We start from the raw sequence: 20,294 nt of genomic DNA, 5'->3' as shown, positions 1-20,294 counted from the left end.
GTGACGGTGAGATGGACAGGTCGTGAACAATGCATCGTGACACGATAAACTGGCCCAGTGCTGGAAGCCTGAAATAAAACCAGAAGATGCAGGAAACACTCACCATGTCAGGCAGCATCTGTGGAAAGGGAAATAAATGTTAATGTTTCATAAGTCCATAAGGCATGGGAATAGAAAGAAGCCATTCAGCCCATCGAGTGAACTCTGCCATTCAATCATGGCTGATATATCTTTCCCTCTCAACCTTATTCACCTGCTTTCTCCCCATACCCCTTGACACCCGTACTAATCAAGAACCTATCGACCTCTGCTTTAAAAATACCCAATGGTCTCCACAGCCGTCTGTGGCAATGAATGCCACAGATTCATCACCCTCTGGCTAAATAAATTACTTCTCATCTCCATTCTTAAGATACGTCCTTTTATTCTGAGGCTGTGCCCTCCAGTTCTAGACTCTCCCACTACTGGAAACATCCTTTTCATGTCCTCTCCACCCAGGCCTTTCATTATCCACTAGATTTCAATTAGATCACAATTCTCCTTCCTCTCAGCTTAAACCTGGGTCCTCTTGTCGTCTATATCCCCTACCATGGATGAAAGATTCTGACTATCTTTCTCTTACAATGTTATATTCCTCTATCAGCTCATCACTCAGTCTCCTTCCCTCTACGGAAAACAAACCCATCCTCTCCAATCTCTCCCAATAACTAAGTCCTCCAAACCAGGCAAACTGCCTCCCCACCCTCTCTGGTCAATCACTTCTTTCTTTGCCCCCATTCTCTGGAACACATTGTCCTGCACTCCAACATTAAGCTCAACCTGCTTTGAATATACTCAATTAATCAGCTTGTCTGTGCGAGTCTGAGGAAGGGCCTTGACACAAAATGTCACCTATTCCTTTTCTCCAGTTTACACTGAAGATAGACACAAAATGCTGCAGCAACTCCGTGGGTCAGGCAGCATCTCTGGAGAGAAGGAATAGATGATGTTTTGGGTCGTTACCCACCTCCAGACTGACCCAATAGGTCACCTATCCATGTTCTCCAGAGATGCTGCCTGACCCGCTGAGTTACTCCAGCACTTTGTCTCTATCTTCAGTGTAAACAAATTTCTTCCTACATGTTATATTTGCCTCTTGCCTGTTACGCAATAGAGACGCAATCACTATTTTAACCAAAACCTTGTCAGCCTATGTCTAGTGCTCTTTGCTAAAATCTCAACTGTATCAGACTGTTGGGCAGGGTTCAAGGATTGTAAACAAAACATGACATTTATATTTAAAAACTTGTCAGTGGGAGTGTGCAAGAGAGGTTTATGGAGATGTTAACGAGACAGTAACTTTCACATTTTGCCCTTGCATCAAGACTGTTCCAAACACATAAACATACTGTGGGAGGTAAGGGACTTTCCTTGTTCCTGGAAGCAGTAACTGGAAATTCCACACGCTAAATCCCGGGATAATATGTAAAGCTTGAAAGGCTTTGAATTTAGTTTTATATCAAGTTCTGATTTATTTCTTACAAATGTATCTTGGTTCTATCCTGTCAAAGTAATTAGATTGTTGGAACTACTTGCTTGTCTTGTGAGCGGTGCCCGTGACAGTTGTGGTTGGGTTTGGTTATGGGCCTGGGATTGGGATGAGGCGGTGAGGCTCTGTGTGGGTCAAGTGGGAAGGCAGACTACGGGAGGGAATGTGAAGCCAGAATTTCTGGATGCTGTTGATCTGGTTGGCAGCGCTTCATAAAAACCCTGTCTGTCAAACATTCATCCCTCCCGGCAACTACTGGGATGTTCCTCAAAATTCCCTGCAAATATTGACACATTCCCAAAATTCCACAGCCCCCACACACTCTGAGAATATTGCTGTGTACTCGGAGTACATCAATTATTCTACATGTAGCACCAACTTCCCCGATATCTTCTAGACTTGGGATGGCACGATGGCGTAGCGGGTCGAATCACTACCTCACAGCACCAGAGATCCGGGTTTGATCCTAACCTCGGGTCTTGGCTGTGTGGAGTTTGCACGTTCTCCCTGTGACTGCATGGGTTTCCTCCAGGTGCTCCGGTTTCCTCCCACATCCCAAAGACGTGCGGGTTTGTCAATTAGTTCGCCACTAATGTGAAGGCAGTGGATGAAAAAATGGAATAACGTGGAACTAGTGTGTGTGGGTGATTGACGGTCTGCGTGGACTCAGTGGGCCGAAGGGCCTGTGCCCATACTGTATTTTTAAACTAAGCTAAACTCGACACAATAATCTGCAGATGCTTGTTTACCAAACCCCCACAAAATGCTGAAGTAACTCAGTCGAGTCAGGCAGCATCTCTGGAAGACACGGATAGGTGACATTTCTGATACATAAACTGGAGAGACTGCATCTAATATTCTGCTTGAGTTGCTTAAAACCTAATGGTATGAACCATTTGAATTCTCCAAATTTATGTAACAGCCCACCCGTTTCCCCCCTCCTCTTCCCTGTGCCACACCTGAATGTGCAACCATTAGTCCATTTATTCCAAAGCCCCTTTCGCTCCACTCCTCTAACTTCATATTTCACACCTCTTCTCTCCTTATGTCACAGCCTTTTGTCTTTTTTTCACCTCTGGTCTTTGTCACCTATCTGGCAGTCACCCCCCCCCCCCCCCCTCTCCCCCCTCGCCTGCATCCACCTATCACTTGGCTATCTTTGTCCCCCTACCTCTCTTCCAGTTTTCTCCCCCCTACTACAATCAGTGTGAGGAAGAGTCCCAACCCAAAACATCACCTATCCCAGTTCTCCAGAGATGCCGTTCACCACTGAGTTACTCCAGCATTTTGTGCTTTTTTGCCTCAGACATATATTTCCTCAGATAGCAGGTCTTGATCGATTGGCCAGGTGGACTGAGGAATGGTTGATGGAATTTAATGCAGAGAAATGTGAGGTGGTGCATTTTGGGAGCACTAACATGGGCAAATCCTACAGAAGGGCCCCTGAGATTGTTGTAGAGCAGAGGTGATCGAGGAATACAGGTATATAGTTTGTTGAAAGTGGCATCACAGGTTGACATGGTGGTCAAAAAGGCATTTGGCTTCATCTGTCAGAGCATTGTGTATAGTTGAGAGATCAAGATGCTGTTGTATAAGACGTTGGTGAGGCCACATTTAGGCTATTGTAGGTAAAAAAAAAATGCTGGATAAACTGAACGGGTGAGGCAGCATCTATGGAGTGAAGGAAATAGGCAACGTTTCGGGCCAAAACCCTTCTTCAGACTATTGTGTTCAGTTTTGGGCACCATGTTATAGGAAAGTGTCAAGCTGGAAAGGGTGCAGAGAAGATTTACGAGGATGTTGCCAGGACTCGAGGGTCTGAGCTATAGGGAGAGTTTGAGTATGCTGGGATTCACAGAGTCTCTTGCCCAGAGTAGGCGAATCGAGAACCAGAGAACGAGGGTTTAAGGTGCGAGGGGAAAGATTTAATAAGAACCTGAGGTGTAACCTTTTCACGCAAAGGGTGGTGGGTGTATGTAACATGCTGCCAGAGGAGGTAGTTGAGGTGGGCCTATCCCAACGTTTAAGAAACAGTTCGACAGGCACATGGATTGGATAGGTTTGGAGGGATATGGGTCAAACGCAGGTAGGTGGGACTAATGTAGATAGGACATGTTGGTTGGTGTGGGCAAGTTGGGCCAAAGTGCCTGTTTCCACGCTGTGTAACTGTATGACTATATTAACTGGTTTCCAGCACCCCTCTGCAATATTCAGACATGCCCAGGAACAACGATTGAAAATAGTAAGATTAAACGAGAACTTACAGTTTGAAGTTTGATCTTGATTTTATGAGGAGCTACGATGAGTGATTACGTGAAGAAGGGCCGTCCGTCTGCGTGCGCGTCAATCTTCAAAGCAGCAGTGTTAAATCACAGATAAAAAGAAGACCTGAGAATAGTAAGATTGTGAAGAAACTAGAACTTCCATATGACCTTGATAGTATGAGGGTGGGAGCGGTGGGCACGTAATCGCTCATCGTAACTCCTCATAAAATCACGATCAAACTTCAAACTGGTAAGTTCTCGTTTAATCTTACTATTTTACTTCGGAGTCACGTGAGTGACTACGTGAAAATTTCAAAGCTCTGTGATTTTACGCCGGTTACGAATCCAGGCATCACACACTGAATGGATTGACCATGGATGCGTGTAATCATTAAAGCATTCAGGCATTACATAGTTAAGTAAAGACACTGATGCTTTAAACGGAAGAAAAGTTTTAAAAAACTAGTTACCCCTCCCAACCTTAGGGGAAAACTAGGGAACAGAACTTAAAATGGTACGTGCAAACACCCCCGGTCCGGTTATGGGTTTGTTATAAAACCGGTGGACCCTTTGTTCATTCGTCCATCCTGCAGCCGCTAGGATGTCGTCAAGGGGCACGTCCATAGCTCTTGCTGCCGACCTATATGCAGCCCTGGTGGAGTGAGATTTAACAATATGAATGTTCACACCGCCATTACCTCCTTTGACCATCTGGAGATGTTTTGAGTTGACACCTTCTGATGTGGTTTTTTATGGCTGATGAGGACCGATTGTTCTGAGCCTCTGAGGTCCTCCGTAACTCTCAGATAGTGGTGTTAGTATGTTACCACACACACAACCGTTGGTCCTCTGGATATGCCAAGAACTGAATCTTCATCCCTGGCATTCCTGGCCTGCTCTGTTTTATCAGGTTCCTGATTACGAATGTTATGTTGTTCATATTGGTGGTCATGCAGTCCAACCGTAGCTTTTGCAGTGCTGTTCGTAGTGCCATCAGCATACCACCTTCAGGATTAGTTTCATAATGTTGAGGCAATAGGTGGTACCTACTGTCGAAGTAGGGTTAGCACCACGATCACATCCCATGTGTCCATGTACCTTGCTTTGGTAGTATAAAATTATAAATTCCCTTCATAAATTTTGTTGTAAAGGGGTGCGTTCCTATCGACCCGTGCCCTGCTTCCAGCATCAGATAGGAGGAGAGTGCGCCTCTGGCACTATAGATTGCACTATGACTTTGTTTATAGTTATAGTACAGAGTTGATAGGAACTCTAAGAGATCCGTTATCCGAACTGTGTTGTGTTTGTTCGGACAGTCCTATGCCTTGAAATGGCATCCTCAGAATCTGCAGACCAACAAGTTAATACATACATGTTGTGGATGATTGCTCCCTGTAACTGGATTCACTAGTAGGTCCCTGCTCTTGGGTACAGCCATAACTGACTGGACTATAGTTCCTAAAATATTTGGGAACCAGGCTTGAGTAGGCCAATCTGGCACTAACAATATGCCTGTGGCTTAGCCAAGAGTCAAGAGAGTCAATTTAATTGTCATTTGGACCCCTAGAGGTCCAAACGAAATGCCGTTTCTGCAGCCATACATTACACACAAATAGACCCAGACACAACATAATTACAATTTTACATAAACATCCATCACATAGCTGTGATGGAAGGCCAAAAAAAACTTATCTCTCCACTGCACTCTCCCCCCCCCGATGTCAGAGTCAAAGTCAAAGCCCCCGGCTGGCGATGGCGATTGTCCCGCGGCCATTGAAGCCACGCCGGGTGGTGCGAGGTCGCACACCGGGTCTTGGTGTTGGAGCCCCCGGTGTGCGCTCGCAAGTACCCGCGGCCATTCCAGCCGCGCGGGGCGGTGTAGTGAGGCCCCGCTCCAGTAGCTCCCCAACCCCGCAACACGGGCGGGAGAATTCTCCGTTGCAGGAGCCCCGAAAAGCGGTCTCTCTCCAGGGAGCCGCGGGCTCCCGGCGCCGCTGTCCGCAGACCCGCAGCAGCAGCCCCCGACTCAGCAGCGGCATCGGCAGCAGCAGCAGCAGCAGCAGCAGCAGCGTTCCTCCACCGCTCCGGTCTCGGCCAGCTCCGCGACGGCAACGGTGAGTCGGCACCTGAGTCCCCGGCTTCTTCCTGTTGGAGGCCGCTCCTCGTTGCGGCCTCAACGACAACGGAACCCGACGAGAAAAACCGTCGGGTCTCCAGTGCAGGGAGAGATTTAAAAAGTTTCCCATTCGTGATCTAGCATCTGTCACCGTGTTATATTTACCTGGTAGATAGACCGCCGTAACCCAAATATCCCTCTGTGCCAAATACACCAGTGCCAAATGTGGTTTGACAATCTGTCGCAGGATACAGATTTTACACCACCCTTGTGATTGATATTTGCCACTGCAGTGGTGTTATCAATCTGAATTTGAACATGCACAAGTTGCATGTTGTTACAGAAAACCTTGAGCCGATATTGTGCCCCCAACAATACTAAGTAATTGATTCCACGTTGTTGGGGAATACAGACTCCTGCTCATTCCATCTTTCCCCACAGCTCTAGACTGTGTTAGTGGCTCCCCATCCTTAGCCGCTTGCATCGGTTTGAAGAACCACCGATGGCTTTCGAGCAAAATTTCCCTTGAGCTGTCTCCCATTCGTTATCCACCATAGTTATTTAACAATGGCCTCTACTGGCAATCCATAGGTTTGCCAATTTGGCCTGCATGGAATCTGAGTGTTCGTTCCTTTGCTTGGTGTAAATTCTGGTAATGCAAAGGCCCATAACGTACTGCTGGAAATGCAGCTACTATTTGCGAATTACACTCGCTGTTTGCCTGATAGATGGCTAGTATTTGACTATCAGGTCATAGCAGGCTTACTCAAATCTTGTTGTTTGCCCCTAGGCAAAGTCACCAACATATTTACTGTGTTGATAGTAAATCCTACGTAATCAATTACCCTTGTAGGTGTCAATTTTGATTTAACTGGATGGATGAGGTAACCCAGTCTTTTAAACATGGTTTTGGTTTGTTTTGACTGATGCTTCTGCCAATTCTTGGTGACTGCAAAATGAAAATGTCATCCAAATATGCCATGGCTTTGTGGTTCTGAGACCATAGTACATCCACAATTGGTTTCAGTAGTTTAGTCAATAGTCTAGGAGCTGAAGTCAACCCATTTTGGCAAAGCCATGTATTGCCATTATTGACTCATCCAACTGAGTTGCTGTTCCAATATTGTCCATTTTGAAAATGTTTATATTGCACATATATTTTGTGTTCCGTAAGATCCAGAATGATGCGGACCCTCCACCTTTTCTCTCTTTTGAGAAATATATTGGATATAAATTGGTGAGGTTCTGTATGTGACCTCTCAATGACATTTTGTCAGGTAGTTCCAATTTCCTCCTGTATATCCATTGTTTCTTGTTGAGAGAACACCTATGTGCGAAATTTTGAATGTATTGTGGGTGGTGATGAATTCAATATGAACTCAATTTTGAACCCTTCTATATTGTGCAGTACATACGGATCCATTGTGACCCCACACCATACTTTCAAAATATATTTTAACCTGCCTTCCACCAGTATGTGAGGCTTGTCTGGGGTGTTCCCTAAGGAACTGGTTTGACTTACCTCTGACGTTACTGGCGGTATGACGCTGGTTTTCATTCGCGAGGTTTTGGAGTAGAACTGGTGGTTGTTCTCTCCTCATCCTCGCTGTGGGCCGGCCGGAGCCTGCCCCTAAAAAAAACCTTGACTCTGGTGTGGGTCTTCCTCCAGTGCCTGGCCCTCTAGGTGTAAAATGCCGAGAGCTGTAAGGATGCATCCTTGGCGGTGAACCCTTTTGGGGTAACCTGACCTCTGGTTATTAGGTGGATCGTTCTTGCCTCGTTGTCCGCATCCCGTACCTGTCTCGGCAGGTCTTCCCCGAACAGGTAGTTTGTGGGATGGACATTGCTGGCTTTACACAGGACAGCGAACTTCGAGTTAATCGATGGCTTGATTGCATTCTTCCGAATACAATTTCTCTCAAAGTGGGCATTACACAATAGTGCCATTGTGTCCTGTTCTCTGTCAGTGAGGAGTCCATCTTCCACTCCTCCTGCAAATGGTGTGATCCCAGACCCCAGTAGGTTTAATACCTTCTGGAATTTTACTTCTTGTTTCGGATGATAGGCCCAATCTGTCCCCAGATAACATGGTTCACTGCTTGGACCTTCAGGGAAGCACAGTAGCTGGTGGGGGGGTACCTGTTCATGGTCCTTCCATGGCCAGGCCTTAAAGTTGATGGGATGCTAGGTAATTGATATTATTAGCTAGATTAGGGGGTAATAATATTTCTAGGTCCCTACCTGGTCGGTGAGGCAGCATTTTCTCCAGGCTGCCCCGTCGACCCGTCCTCGTGGCCTACCAGCGGGTGTGGTGGGCCGTTTCCTGTCGGGGACCGCCCAGCACTTCGGCTTCGGTGGCGGCACAGCGCTGGAGCACTATTGTGGAGCGCAGCGGGCGATGCCTTGCCTGGGTCGCCACGATGGATCGACGCGCTGGAGCTCCGGTGAGCTGTGACCGCCGTGTTCAACACCTCCGGGCTGCGAGTCTGCGGAGCGGAGCGGGCGGCGCCGACTCTAACATCGGGAGCCTGGGAGCTCCAAACCGGCACGGCCTTGTCGGCTTCGGGAGCCGCGGTCCCCAGTTACGAAGCGGCCGTTCCAGGTGGCCCAGCCGCCGTGAGGACTCTCCCGACGCAGGGGCAACACCACCCGGCCAGAACGGCCAGGAACATCGGGCCTCCGTAGAGGCAATAGCAGTGTCCTCAATAGGCCTGACTTTGGGAGAACTGGAGATGGGGACTGGACTTTGTGATGATTTTTTTTTGTGTGTAAGTCAACATGTTAGTCTGTGTCCAAGATGGCTGTCGGAAGGGAGAGTGGATGCTGGCGCGCTTTAGCTGCCGCTGCTCTCTCTTCACATTGTGTTTTTGATTTTTTGACTTTGGAGCGATTTCTGTCGTTAATTTGTGTATTGGTGATGTCATTATTTATTTTACTCCGACTATATGTTTTCTCTCTCTTGTTAATCTCTGTAAGGTGTCCTTGAGACTTTGAAAGGCGCCCGCAAATAAAATGTATTATTAATAAAATTTATTATTATTATTATTATTATCTTCATCCAGGAAAGCACCCAGTGGTGCTGTGATCGCAAACCTGGATGATGGCAGAGGTGCTTCTTCTGCTGGTCCCTGGGAAGGTCCCCCCCACCCCCACCCCCGTGCTTTTGTACTCTGACTCAAAGTGGTTACTTCCATATGTACTTCCCCCTCCAATGGGGAAGACATTGGGCTGCCCCATGTGCGAGGCTCCTGGCACGGTCTGCTGTAGAGGCCCGTGCTGATACTGCTCCCTCCTTCAGAGCAGATCATTGTGGAGCAACTTCTACATAAGTTGCTCCATGTGGGAGAGTCGTCCTCGGACGCTCTCCGTTGAGGGAGGGTATCCCTCTTCTCCGGACTCATCCGAATCAACGGGTCTGTCAGACTTGCGGGTGGTTTTACGTCCTGCTAGGACCACCACGGAGCTCTTTCCCGCACCAAGTCTGCTGCTGCTGGTTCTGCTGCCGGCGGTAATGTCGGGGACAAGACCGTCACCCGCTACTGGGAATGCTGCGGTCTTCAGCAGTCGACTTCCCCACGGACCGTCTCCTCTACTTCTGGGCTCTGAAATTACAAACAGCTTCAAGGCCGAAAGAACGCAGGTAAGTAATTCAACTTTCCTTACCTGCCGCTTGTTTTTTGAAAATCCCGACGGCTGGGAGGACGCAGTGCCTCTGCCAGTCTGTCGTGTGCGTTGCGTTCAGACGTAATGATGCGCACGCAGACGGACGGCCCTTCTTCACGTAGTCACCCACGTGACTCCGAAGTAAAATAGTATTCCAGGACTGACAAATATTGATATATTCTCATTCAATCTGCTCCACTCCAGCCCCAGTCTTCCAGTAGTTTCATATTCCCAAGTAAATAAATATAAAGGACCTAGACTTAAATGTAGATGGGTTGGTGAGTAAGTTTGCTGACGCCACCAACATTGGAGGAGTTGCAGACAGAGAGGAAGGCTGTCAGAAGATACAATGGGATATAGGTCAAGTGCAGAAATGGGCGTAGAAATGGTAGGTAGACTTTAACTCAAGCAAGTGTGTAGTGTTGCACTTTGGGAGTGGAATTTCATAACAGCAATGAGAGGATTAATTCACCAGCTCGAAAGTCACAGAATGTCCATTCCATCACATAATTTCAAGGTTTGGTTAAGTTTAATTCAAAGATACAGCATGGTAACAGGCCTTGTGACCCACCGAGTTCCTGCCTACCATCGATCATCTGTTCACACTAGTTCAATGTTATCACACATAGGGAGGCCAATTAACCTACAAACCCTTAGTCTTTAAATATACAGCATGGAAACAGACCCTTTGACTCACCTTGTCTGTGCCAACCAGTTCTCACCCCCGTCCACTAACAGTATCCTACACGCGAGGGACAATTTACAATTTTTACCAAAGACAATTAACCTAAAAACCTGTACATCTTTGGAGACGTACAGGCAACTCTACCAGTGCGCACTGTGACGCCTGTTTTTGTGATGTGAAAGGAAACTGGAGCTCCCGGAGAAACCCACGCATTCACTTCCACTTGAAATACCTGCAATTATCTAACCTCCACTGCAGGAAGAACGTGCAAACTCCACACAGACAGTACCTGCGGTCAGGATGGAATACAAGGCAGCAGCTCTACCAGCTGCATCACCATGCTGTCCTGTTCTGATTAAATATAACAGTTGTATTTGAGAAGGTAAAAAGCCAAAGACCATGACTCCATATAGAGGACATCACCATTGTTATAAGCATCGCAGCAAGATGAGGCAAATGGTGGCAATCAATGATATAAACTTACATTTTATTTAAATATCAAGATTTTGGAATGAGTATATAATAACACAAGAAAATAGGAGCAGGAATAGGCCATTCAGTGCGTTGACTCTGCCCGCCATTGAGTATGACCCTGGTGAATTGCCCCAGGTCTTATCTCCTCTTTCATGCCAGCTCCCCAGTTTCCAAAAGCCCTTTGTTCTCCAAGAATCTAAATAGCACCCTCTCCGGTAGAAAAAGCAGAGATTCCCACCATCTAAAGAAGAAGTTCCTTGCACTTCCGTTTTCAAAGAGCATTTGGGGTTTGGTTCAGGATGTTTTATGATGACTGTGTGCACTCTAATATTCTTGAACAATGCAGATATTCTGTCTAACCTGATTAATGAAGGTGCCATTGAACTTGGTCGTTGCATTTAAACACTTTCCTGATGTTAAGACAAATCTCCTTGCTTTTTCTTTCCAGATGTTAATGAATGTGCCATTAAAAATGACATCTGTGAGCACATCTGCCAGAACACAGTAGGATCGTTCCAATGTCGCTGCAACATCGGCTACAGGCTGGAGGATGATCGCAGGAGCTGCATCTGTACGTGCACACCCCTTGTCAGCAGTTACACTGCTTGGCTTTGACACGTTCATACCTACATATTACCAGGGACAGCACTGGGACAGCACTGGGGCCGCACTGGGGCTGCACTGGGACATCATTTCGACTGCACTGGACTGTACTGGGACAGCACTGGGACACTGGGACACACTGGGGCTGCACTGGGACAGCACTGGGACATGCACTGGGACTGCACTGCACTGGGGCTGCACTGGGACAGCACTGGGGCCGCACTCGGACAGCACTGGGACATCATTGGGGCTGCACTGGAGCTGCACTGGGACAGCACTGGGGCTGCACTGGAGCTGCACTGGTACACTGGGGCTGCACTGGGGCTCCACTGGGACAGCACTGGGGCTGCACTGGGACATCACTGGGGCTGCACTGGGGCTGCACTGGGGCTGCACTGGGACATCACTGCACTGGGACAGCACTGGGGCAGCACTGGGGCTGCACTGGGGCAGCACTGGGGCCGCACTGGGGCCGCACTGGGACACTGGGACACACTGGGGCTGCACTGGGACAGCACTGGGGCTGCACTGGGGCCGCACCGGGGCCGCACTGGAACAGCAGACAGGCAGGAGGTGACTAGGGAGAATTGGTTGTAAATTTATCAGCAACATGTTTTGTCAGTTAGACACGCCACATCAGGTTTCGACAGATGTCACCCATCCCTAAACCTCTTGGCATTTCGACCTCCCTCGTCTCTTCACATGACCTTCCACATACAGGGGGTGAGTGTGTTTCACACACGGAGTGGGTGTTTCACACAGGGGGTGTGTTTCACACACAGGGTGGTGCATATATAGAGTGAGCTGTCATTTACACAATTACACATGTTTACATGCAAAATCAGAAGCTCTGGGATAGGGTAGCATAGTGATGGAAGAACTTATGGGCAGTGGCTGAGGGACCAAGTACTGCATCAATATTCCCTTTGACGTGGAGCAGCAAGGTTTGCCAGCTCTACCTGTGGGCTGGTTCTCATGTATGTACTTACATGTGCCACGCTACACATTGCCATGGAATGGAGGTGGAAGTCTCAGCCTGAGGCAGGAGATTGCAGGTTAAAGTCCTTCTCCAGGAAGTTGACAACATCCTCTCCAATGGTGTTCCCAACCTTACATTGAAGGAGCACAGATGGTGACAGGAGGCTGGACTAACACATTACGTTGCTGCCTTGTCTGCCTTGTCAAGTGGAGGTGATGATATTTGAAGAAGAGAGTGGATTTGGGGTTGTTTGTGTCATCTTTCTATTGGCCAATTGCCTGCTGGTTTTCTGCAGGAGACACAGGGGCGGCACGGTGGTGCAGCGGGTAGTGCTGCTGCCTCACAGTGCCAGAGACCCAGGTACAATCCTGAGCTTGGCTGCTGTCTTTGTGGAGTTTGTACGGTTTCCCCGTAACTACGTGGGTTTCATCCGGGTGCTCCAGTTTCCTCCCACAAAGACGTGCGGGTTTGTAGGTCAATGAGCCTCTGTAAATTGCCCCTAGCCTATAGGGAATGGATGCAGAGGTGGGATCATATAGAGTTCATGTGAATAGACGATCGATGGTCGGCATGGACTCGATGGGCTGAAGGGCCTGTTTCCATGCTGCGTCTCTTTGAGAAGCTGTGCAGCGATGAAACAGAAGGTAGTTGAGGCCAGTTCATTGGCCATATTTAAGAGGGAGTTAGATGTGGCCCTTATGGCTAAAGGGATCAGGGGGTATGGAGAGAAAGCAGGTACAGGATACTGAGTTGGATGATCAGCCATGATCATATTGAATGGTGGTGCAGGCTCGAAGGACCAAATGGCCTACTCCTGCACCTAATTTCTATGTTTCTATGAAAGATGCTTTTTATATTGCAAATCATTAATTTTCTTTGTCACCAAGCCCAGCTAATGCACCTCCACACTGTGGCCCACCCACAGGTTGTGTTGGTGATAGGAGATCACATTGCATTCAAGTGTATTAGTAAAGCAACCCCACCCATTTACTAAACAAGAACTTAACCTTGTGGGATGTTTCTCTGTGCATTACCCATGCTTACACTAACTGTGCATTACCCATGCTTACACTAACCGTGCATTACCCATGCTTACACTAACTGTGCTGTCCTCATCAGTTTATAGCCGTACCACAGTTGTGATGGGGATGTTATCCTTTCTCTCAACACCACTGGTTTCAGGCCAGAGCACTTGGACTGGAACTCACGGTCCAGTCGCCAGCACAGCTTCGCCTCGTCCACGTTCTACTCCCTGCTCTGTCATTTCAGACCACGAGGAGCGTAATGAAATCAAGGTTTCCTTTCGCTTGGACTGAAGTGGCCCATCTTAACTTAAAGCAAAAACCTCTGCCAAAGCAAAGCTGCCGAATAAGCAGGAGTCACGGAAACGATACTGGTCCCAGCTGCTGCTCATGACAGCCACTCAGCAGTTTGTTACAATCAGCTGTCTGCAAACTCCCAGGGTTTAGCAGGCTGAAGTCTGTTATGATTTTAAGAGTGAGAGAGTTAGAGAGAGAGAGAGAGAGAGAGAGAGAGAGAGAGAGAGAGAGAGAGAGCGAGAGAGAGAGAGAGAGAGAGAGAGAGAAAGAGAGGGGATGAATATTTAAAGGGCAATTGAAGAGCGGCCCCATATTTCCCAGGGTGTGTTTGGTGAATGTTTGAAGATTTGTGTGTCTTGCTGGATGCTCTGCCTCTGGTTAGACTTTATTGGAGTTTCCAACACGGCAAACTGACCAACAACAACACTGCTCACGAGCCCAGTGTTGCCTTTATTTGTCAGGGGTTGATACTGGGAGACTGCCAACCTTCTTCTGGGAATAGCAGCAGTACTTAAAAACGTTTTCATTCAGAGTGGAAATTCTGAAAACTCAGCGGAGCTGTTAATGGCTTGCAGTGTAACGTGGCGAGGGTGGGCCAGGGTCTGTGTCTACTTCAGCCTCAGGTTTGGAAGTGGGCAAGTGTTGCATGCCATTGTGTTCATTGAACCTTCAGCTTTAGTTTAGTTTAGTTTAGAGATACAGCGTAGAAACAGACCCTTCGGCCCACCGAGTCCGCACCGACCAGCGATCCCCATACATGAACATTATCCTACACATACTAGAGATAATTTACACATACACTAATCCAATTAACCTACAAACCTGTTCAAGAAGGAACTGCAGATGCTGGAAGATCGAAGGTACACAAAAGTGCTGGAGAAACTCAGCGGGTGCAGCAGCATCTATGGAGCGAAGGGAATAGGCGACGTTTCGGGCCGAAACCCTTCTTCAGACTGATGGGGGGTGGGGGGGAGAAGGAAGGAAAAAGGGAGGAGGAGGAGCCCGAGGGTGGGGGGATGGGAGGAGACAGCTCGAGGGTTAAGGAAGGGGAGGAGACGGTAAGGTCTAGCAAAACTGAGAGAATTCAACGTTCATGCCAACCGGACGCAAGCAACCCAGGCGGAATATGAGGTGCTGTTCCTCCAATTTCCGGTGTTGCTCACTCTGGCAATGGAGGAGACCCAGGACAGAGAGGTCGGATTGGGAATGGGAGGGGGAGTTGAAGTGTTGAGCCACCGGGAGTTCAGGTAGGTTATTGCGGACTGAGCGGAGGTGTTCGGCGAAACGATCGCCCAACCTACGCTTAGTCTCCCCGATGTAAATCAGCTGACATCTAGAGTAGCGGATGCAGTAGATGAGGTTGGAGGAGATACAGGTGAACCTTTGTCGCACCTGGAACAACTGCTTGGGTCCTTGAATGGAGTCGAGGGGGGAGGTGAAGGGACAGGTGTTGCATTTCTTGCGGTTGCAACGGAAAGCGCCCGGGGAGGGGGTGGTACGGAAGGGAAGGGAAGAATTGACAAGGGAGTTGCAGAGGGAGCGGTCTTTGCGGAAGGCAGACATAGGGGGAGATGGGAAGATGTGGCGAGTGGTGGGGTCACGTTGGAGGTGGCGGAAATGGCGGAGGATTATTTGTTGTATTTTCCGGCTGGTGGGGTGAAAGGTGAGGACTAGGGGGACTCTGCCCTTGTTGCGAGTGCGGGGATGGGGAGAGAGAGCAGTGTTGCGGGGTATGGATGAGACCCTGGTGCGAGCCTCATCTACGGTGGCGGAGGGGAATCCCCGTTCCCTGAAGAACGAGGACATTTCCGATGCCCTGGTGTGGAACGTCTCATCCTGGGAGCAGATGCGGCGTAGGCGGAGGAATTGGGAGTAGGGGATGGATTCTTTACAGGGGGCAGGGTGGGAAGACGTGTAGTCCAGATAGCCATGGGAGTCAGTTGGTTTGTAGTGTATGTCGGTCAGAAGTTGTGTTCATACCTACAAACCTGTACGTCTTTGGAGTGTGGGAGGAAACCGAAGATTGCGGAGAAAACCCACGCGGTCACAGGGAGAACATCCAAACACAAACAGACAGCGCTAATAGTCGGGATCGAAACTGGGTCTCCGGCGCTGTGAGCGCGGTAAGGCAGCAACTCCACCGCTGCACCACCGCGCCACCCACTTGATTGAGGAGCTTTGAAACCCCCCTTTAGAACGTGTACGGGTGGCGCAGTCACCCTGTCACTGTCACTGTCAGCTCACTGAGGCTGAGGCCATCCGTGAGATTTGTTCTTGTTGGTTAGTTTAGAGGTACAGCGCGGAAACAGACCCTGCGGCCCACCGAGGCCCTGCCGACCAGCGATCCCCGCACATTAATACTTATCTTACACACAAGGGACAAATGACAATTATACCGTTAATTAACCTACAAATTTGCACGTCTTTGCAATGTGGGAGGAAACCAAAGATCTCGCAGAAAACCCACGCAGGTCGCGGTGAGAACGTATAAACGTTCAAACTTCATACAGACAGCACCCGCAGTCAGGATCGAACCCATGACTCAGGCGCTGTGAGGCAGTAACTCCTCCGTGCTGCCCTAATGTAATATAGAAACATAGAAATTAGGTGCAGGAGGAGGCCATTCGGCCCTTCGAGCCTGCACTGCCATTCATTGTGATCATGGCTGATCATCCCCAATCAATAACCCATGCCTGCCTTCTCCCCATAGATACAGTGCAGATACAATGTTTTAAACCTTGGCATGCTGCAAATGAGCTGTTTAAGAGGGGGTTTGATAGACTCATGATTGGGCAGAGATTAGAGTTATACGGACCATCTGCAGGTAGATGGGTTAGTTCTAGGCCCAGTGGCCAGCACAGACATGATGGGCCTAAAGGCCTGCTCCCATGCTGTACGATTCCATGGTTTATGAGACGCTTGCTACAGTGTAGTTTTGTTTGGCAAAATTAAGTTGAAATGATCGAGATTCAAACATCATCAATTGCAAGCCAATTAAAAGGTCTGATTTCCTACCAAGTGGGTGATTGACAAGGCTTCTCCATGGTGTACAGCTTTTCCTTGATTTACAAAAGCAATTCAGTCCTTGGAAAGTCCCAAATCACGAGAAACTTCTTTAACTGAATATGTGAAAAGGCTAGATGCAATGGGTATGTTGATGAAAAGGTATTTCTATGTTAAAGCAACACACAGATCTGTGAATAGATGTCCCGGTGATGGCAGGACTGAGTAACGGAGGAGTCTGTGCAGCTTTGATAGACCCATGAACAAGTAGAGAATATCGGTGTACGGACCAACTGAAGAAGAGTCCCGACCCAAAACGTCACCTATCCACATTCTCCAGAGATGCTGCCTGATCCGCTGAGTTAGTTTATTTAGTTTACTTTAGTTTATATATTCAGCGCAGAAGCCCTTCAGCCCACCGAGGCCCTTCGGCCCACCGTGTCCGCACCAATCAGCGATCCCCGCATAGTAACACTATCCTACACATACTAGGGACAATTTACATTTATACCAAGTCAATTAACCTACAAACCTGGGCATCTTTGGAGTGTGGGAGGAAACTCAAGATCTCAAAGAAAACCCCTGCTGTCACGGGGAGAACGTACAAACTCCGTACAGACAGTACGGACAGTACAGACAGCACCCGTAGTCGGGATCGAACCCGGGTCTCTGGTGCTGTAAGGCAGCAACACTACCGCTGCATCACCGTGCTGCCCACGGTGCTCCAGCACTTTGTGTCCCTTTGTGTATCACCCAGCATCTGCAGTTCCTTGTTTCCACAGTTTGATGCCTCCTTCTGTTGCAGCCTTGGATGACCCGGTGGAGGCTCTGAATGGGCGACCTGCGTACGGAAGGTACTTCCCCGAGGTGACTTTCTATCACGAGGAGGAGCTGACACAGTTGTTCGATGAGGAAGAGGACGACCTTGCAGAAGGAGAGGCCCGTGGGGAGTTCACCCTCTCGCACAGCTTCGGTAAGAGAATCGTCACGCAGATGGGTCCTGTAGGACATTACCCCTCAACACTGACCCCTCAACACTGACCCCTCAACTCCCACCCCTCAACTCCCACCCCTCAACTCCCACCCCTCAACTCCCACCCTCAACTCTCACCCCTCAACTCCCACCCCTCAACTCTCACCCTCAACTCTCACCCCTCAACTCTCACCCCCCAACTCCCACCCTCAACTCCCACCCCTCAACTCTCACCCCTCAACTCTCACCCTCAACTCTCATCCCTCAACTCTCACCCCTCAACTCTCACCCTCAACTCCCACCCCTCAACTCTCATCCTCAACTCCCACCTCTCAACTCCCACCCTCAACTCTCACCCCTCAACTCTCACCCCTCACCTCTCACCCCTCAACTCTCACCCTTCGTCCCACCCCTCAACTCTCACCCCTCAACTCTCACTCACCCCTCAACAGCACTGGTCCACTACTCAATGGAGTTTAGAAGGATGAGGGGGAGACCTCATTGAAACTTACTGAATAGTGAAAGGCTTGGATAGTATGGTTGTGGAGAGGATGTTTCCACTCGTGAGAGAGTCTAGAACCAGAGGTCATAGCCTCAGAATTAAAGGAGATATCTTTCGAAAGGTGATGAGGAGGAATTTATTTAGTCAGAGTGTGGTGGATCTGTGGATTTCATTGCCACAGACGGCTGTGGAGGCCAAGGCAGAGATTGACAGATTCTTGATTAGTGATGGGGAGAAGGGTTATGGGTTATGGGGAGAAGGCAGTGGAATGGGGTGGAGAGGGCAAGATGGGTCAGCCATGATTGATTAGCGGTGTGGACTTGATGGGTCGAATGGCCTAATCCTGCTCCTACATCTTATAAGATTACGAACTTTTGATTGTGTTATGTAGGTTGTGCTGTTGCCAACCTTGTTCTGTCCATGTATTCATAAATGATAAGCAATTGCCAACAGGAGGGCTGTAAAGAAGAAAATTAAATTAGGATCAAGGAGATATTAATGAAGCGATTTCCGTGGGGTCACAGGTGCCATTTGAATTTGTTCACGGGGGCACACTGGTGTGGGGGGGGCAGATAGACAGAGAGGTGTCCATCTGGGGAGACCAGGGGAGATGGTCACACAGTGAATGTGCAGGGAGAGGAAGATGATTCTACAGGTGACAGGTAGGTGGCGATGTGCTGTGGGGGTGGTTCTGTGCACAGAATAGATATGGAGGAGGCATTGATTTGGACGGGTGGGCTGGAGTCTCCAGACGTTGTTCTAACACATTGGGTTTTCTTCATGCTGTTGGAAGAGTTTAAACTAATATGGCAGGGGGATGGGAACCAATGCAGGGAGACAGAGGGCCATAAAATGAAGACAGAAGCAAAAGGTAGAAGGGAGAAAAGTAAAAGCGGAAGGCAGGGAGATCAATGGCAAAAAGGCCCACACTGTATCTTAGTTCTATAAGGGCCAAGGATGTTAAAACAAACCTGAAAGCTTTGTGCCACTGCGAGGAGGATTCATTATAAGGTGGATGAATTAAATGCACAGTTAGAAGTTAAGGGATATGATATAGTTGGGATTATGGAGACAATGCTCCAGGGTGACCAAGGCTGGGAGCTAAACATGCAGGGGTATTCAATATTCAGGAAGGATAGACAGAAATGAAGAGGAGGTGGGGTGGCATTGTTGGTTAAGATTGATTAGTAGGACTGGATGTTACAATCTCTAAGGTTTTTTCACTACAATTGACATTTGGTATTCTTGGGAATGACCACGAGGTGAGTTTGCTACCAATCAGACACATCTTCAGTTGTGTACCTCAACGTCACTAGGTGTTTCGGCCTTTTATCACAAGATATCCTCAGTCGAGGCAGGCCCACCGCAGGGAGATCAGACCTGGGTGTGTGTCTTATGGTTGGCCTCTAGCTGGTCACGTGGCAGCCCAGGCAGCATCTTTTCTCTTAATGCAATAGCAAGGAGAGACAATAGCTTGGCTGCTGCAGAACAGCAAAATAGCCAAGGGCAGAAAATGCTTGTTGGAGTTGTATACAGACCACCAAACAGCAGGTGGGAGGTTGGGGATTAGGGATGATGTAGCAAAAGTACAGCAGTTATCATGGGTGACTTTAATTTACATGTCGATTGGGACAAACAAATTGGTAACCACACTGAGGAGGAGGGTACTGTATACGGGAATGTTTCCTGGAATGTATACGGGATGGTTTTCTAAGCCAATATGTAGAGGAAGTAACTAGAGGCAGGCCATCCTGGACTGGGTATTGTGCAATGAGGAAGGATTAGTAAACATTCTTGTTGTGCAAGACCCCTTGGGAAAAAGTGTCCATAATATGGTAGAATTCTGCATTAGGATGGAGAGTGACACGGTTAATTCAGAGACTAGGGGCCTGAGCTTAAAGAAAGGAGACTTTGAAGGTATGAGACGGGAATTAGCTAGGATTGACTGGCAAATTATAATGAAAATGTTGACGGTGGAAATGCAGTGGCAAAGATTTAAAGACCGCATGGATGAATTACAATTGTTCATCCCTGTCTGGCATAAAAACAAAACAGGGAATGTGGCTCAACCGTGGCTAACGAGAGAAATTAGGGATAGTGTTAAATCCAAGAGGCATATAAATTGGCCAGAGGAAGCAGCAAACCGGAGGACTGGGATCAATTTAGAACTCAACAGAGTACAAAG

General features: G+C 48.4%; 1 protein-coding gene across 2 annotated transcripts in view; it reads left to right on the top strand.

The window, feature by feature from the left end:
- The window catches only part of LOC129711769 (multiple epidermal growth factor-like domains protein 6), a 552,574-nt gene that overhangs the window by 422,655 nt on the left and 109,625 nt on the right, over positions 1-20,294 (top strand). For both annotated transcript variants that reach the window (XM_055659700.1, XM_055659701.1), the window contains 3 exons: positions 1-6; positions 11,179-11,301; positions 17,440-17,607. The exon at positions 1-6 is cut by the window's left edge and continues 117 nt beyond it. In XM_055659700.1, the coding sequence (XP_055515675.1) occupies positions 1-6; positions 11,179-11,301; positions 17,440-17,607 (297 nt within the window). The remainder of the gene's footprint in view (positions 7-11,178; positions 11,302-17,439; positions 17,608-20,294) is intronic.

This window comes from Leucoraja erinacea, chromosome 30, assembly GCF_028641065.1.
Source record: "Leucoraja erinacea ecotype New England chromosome 30, Leri_hhj_1, whole genome shotgun sequence".
Lineage (NCBI taxonomy): Eukaryota > Metazoa > Chordata > Chondrichthyes > Rajiformes > Rajidae > Leucoraja > Leucoraja erinaceus.
This window is presented reverse-complemented; position numbering and strand designations above follow the sequence as displayed.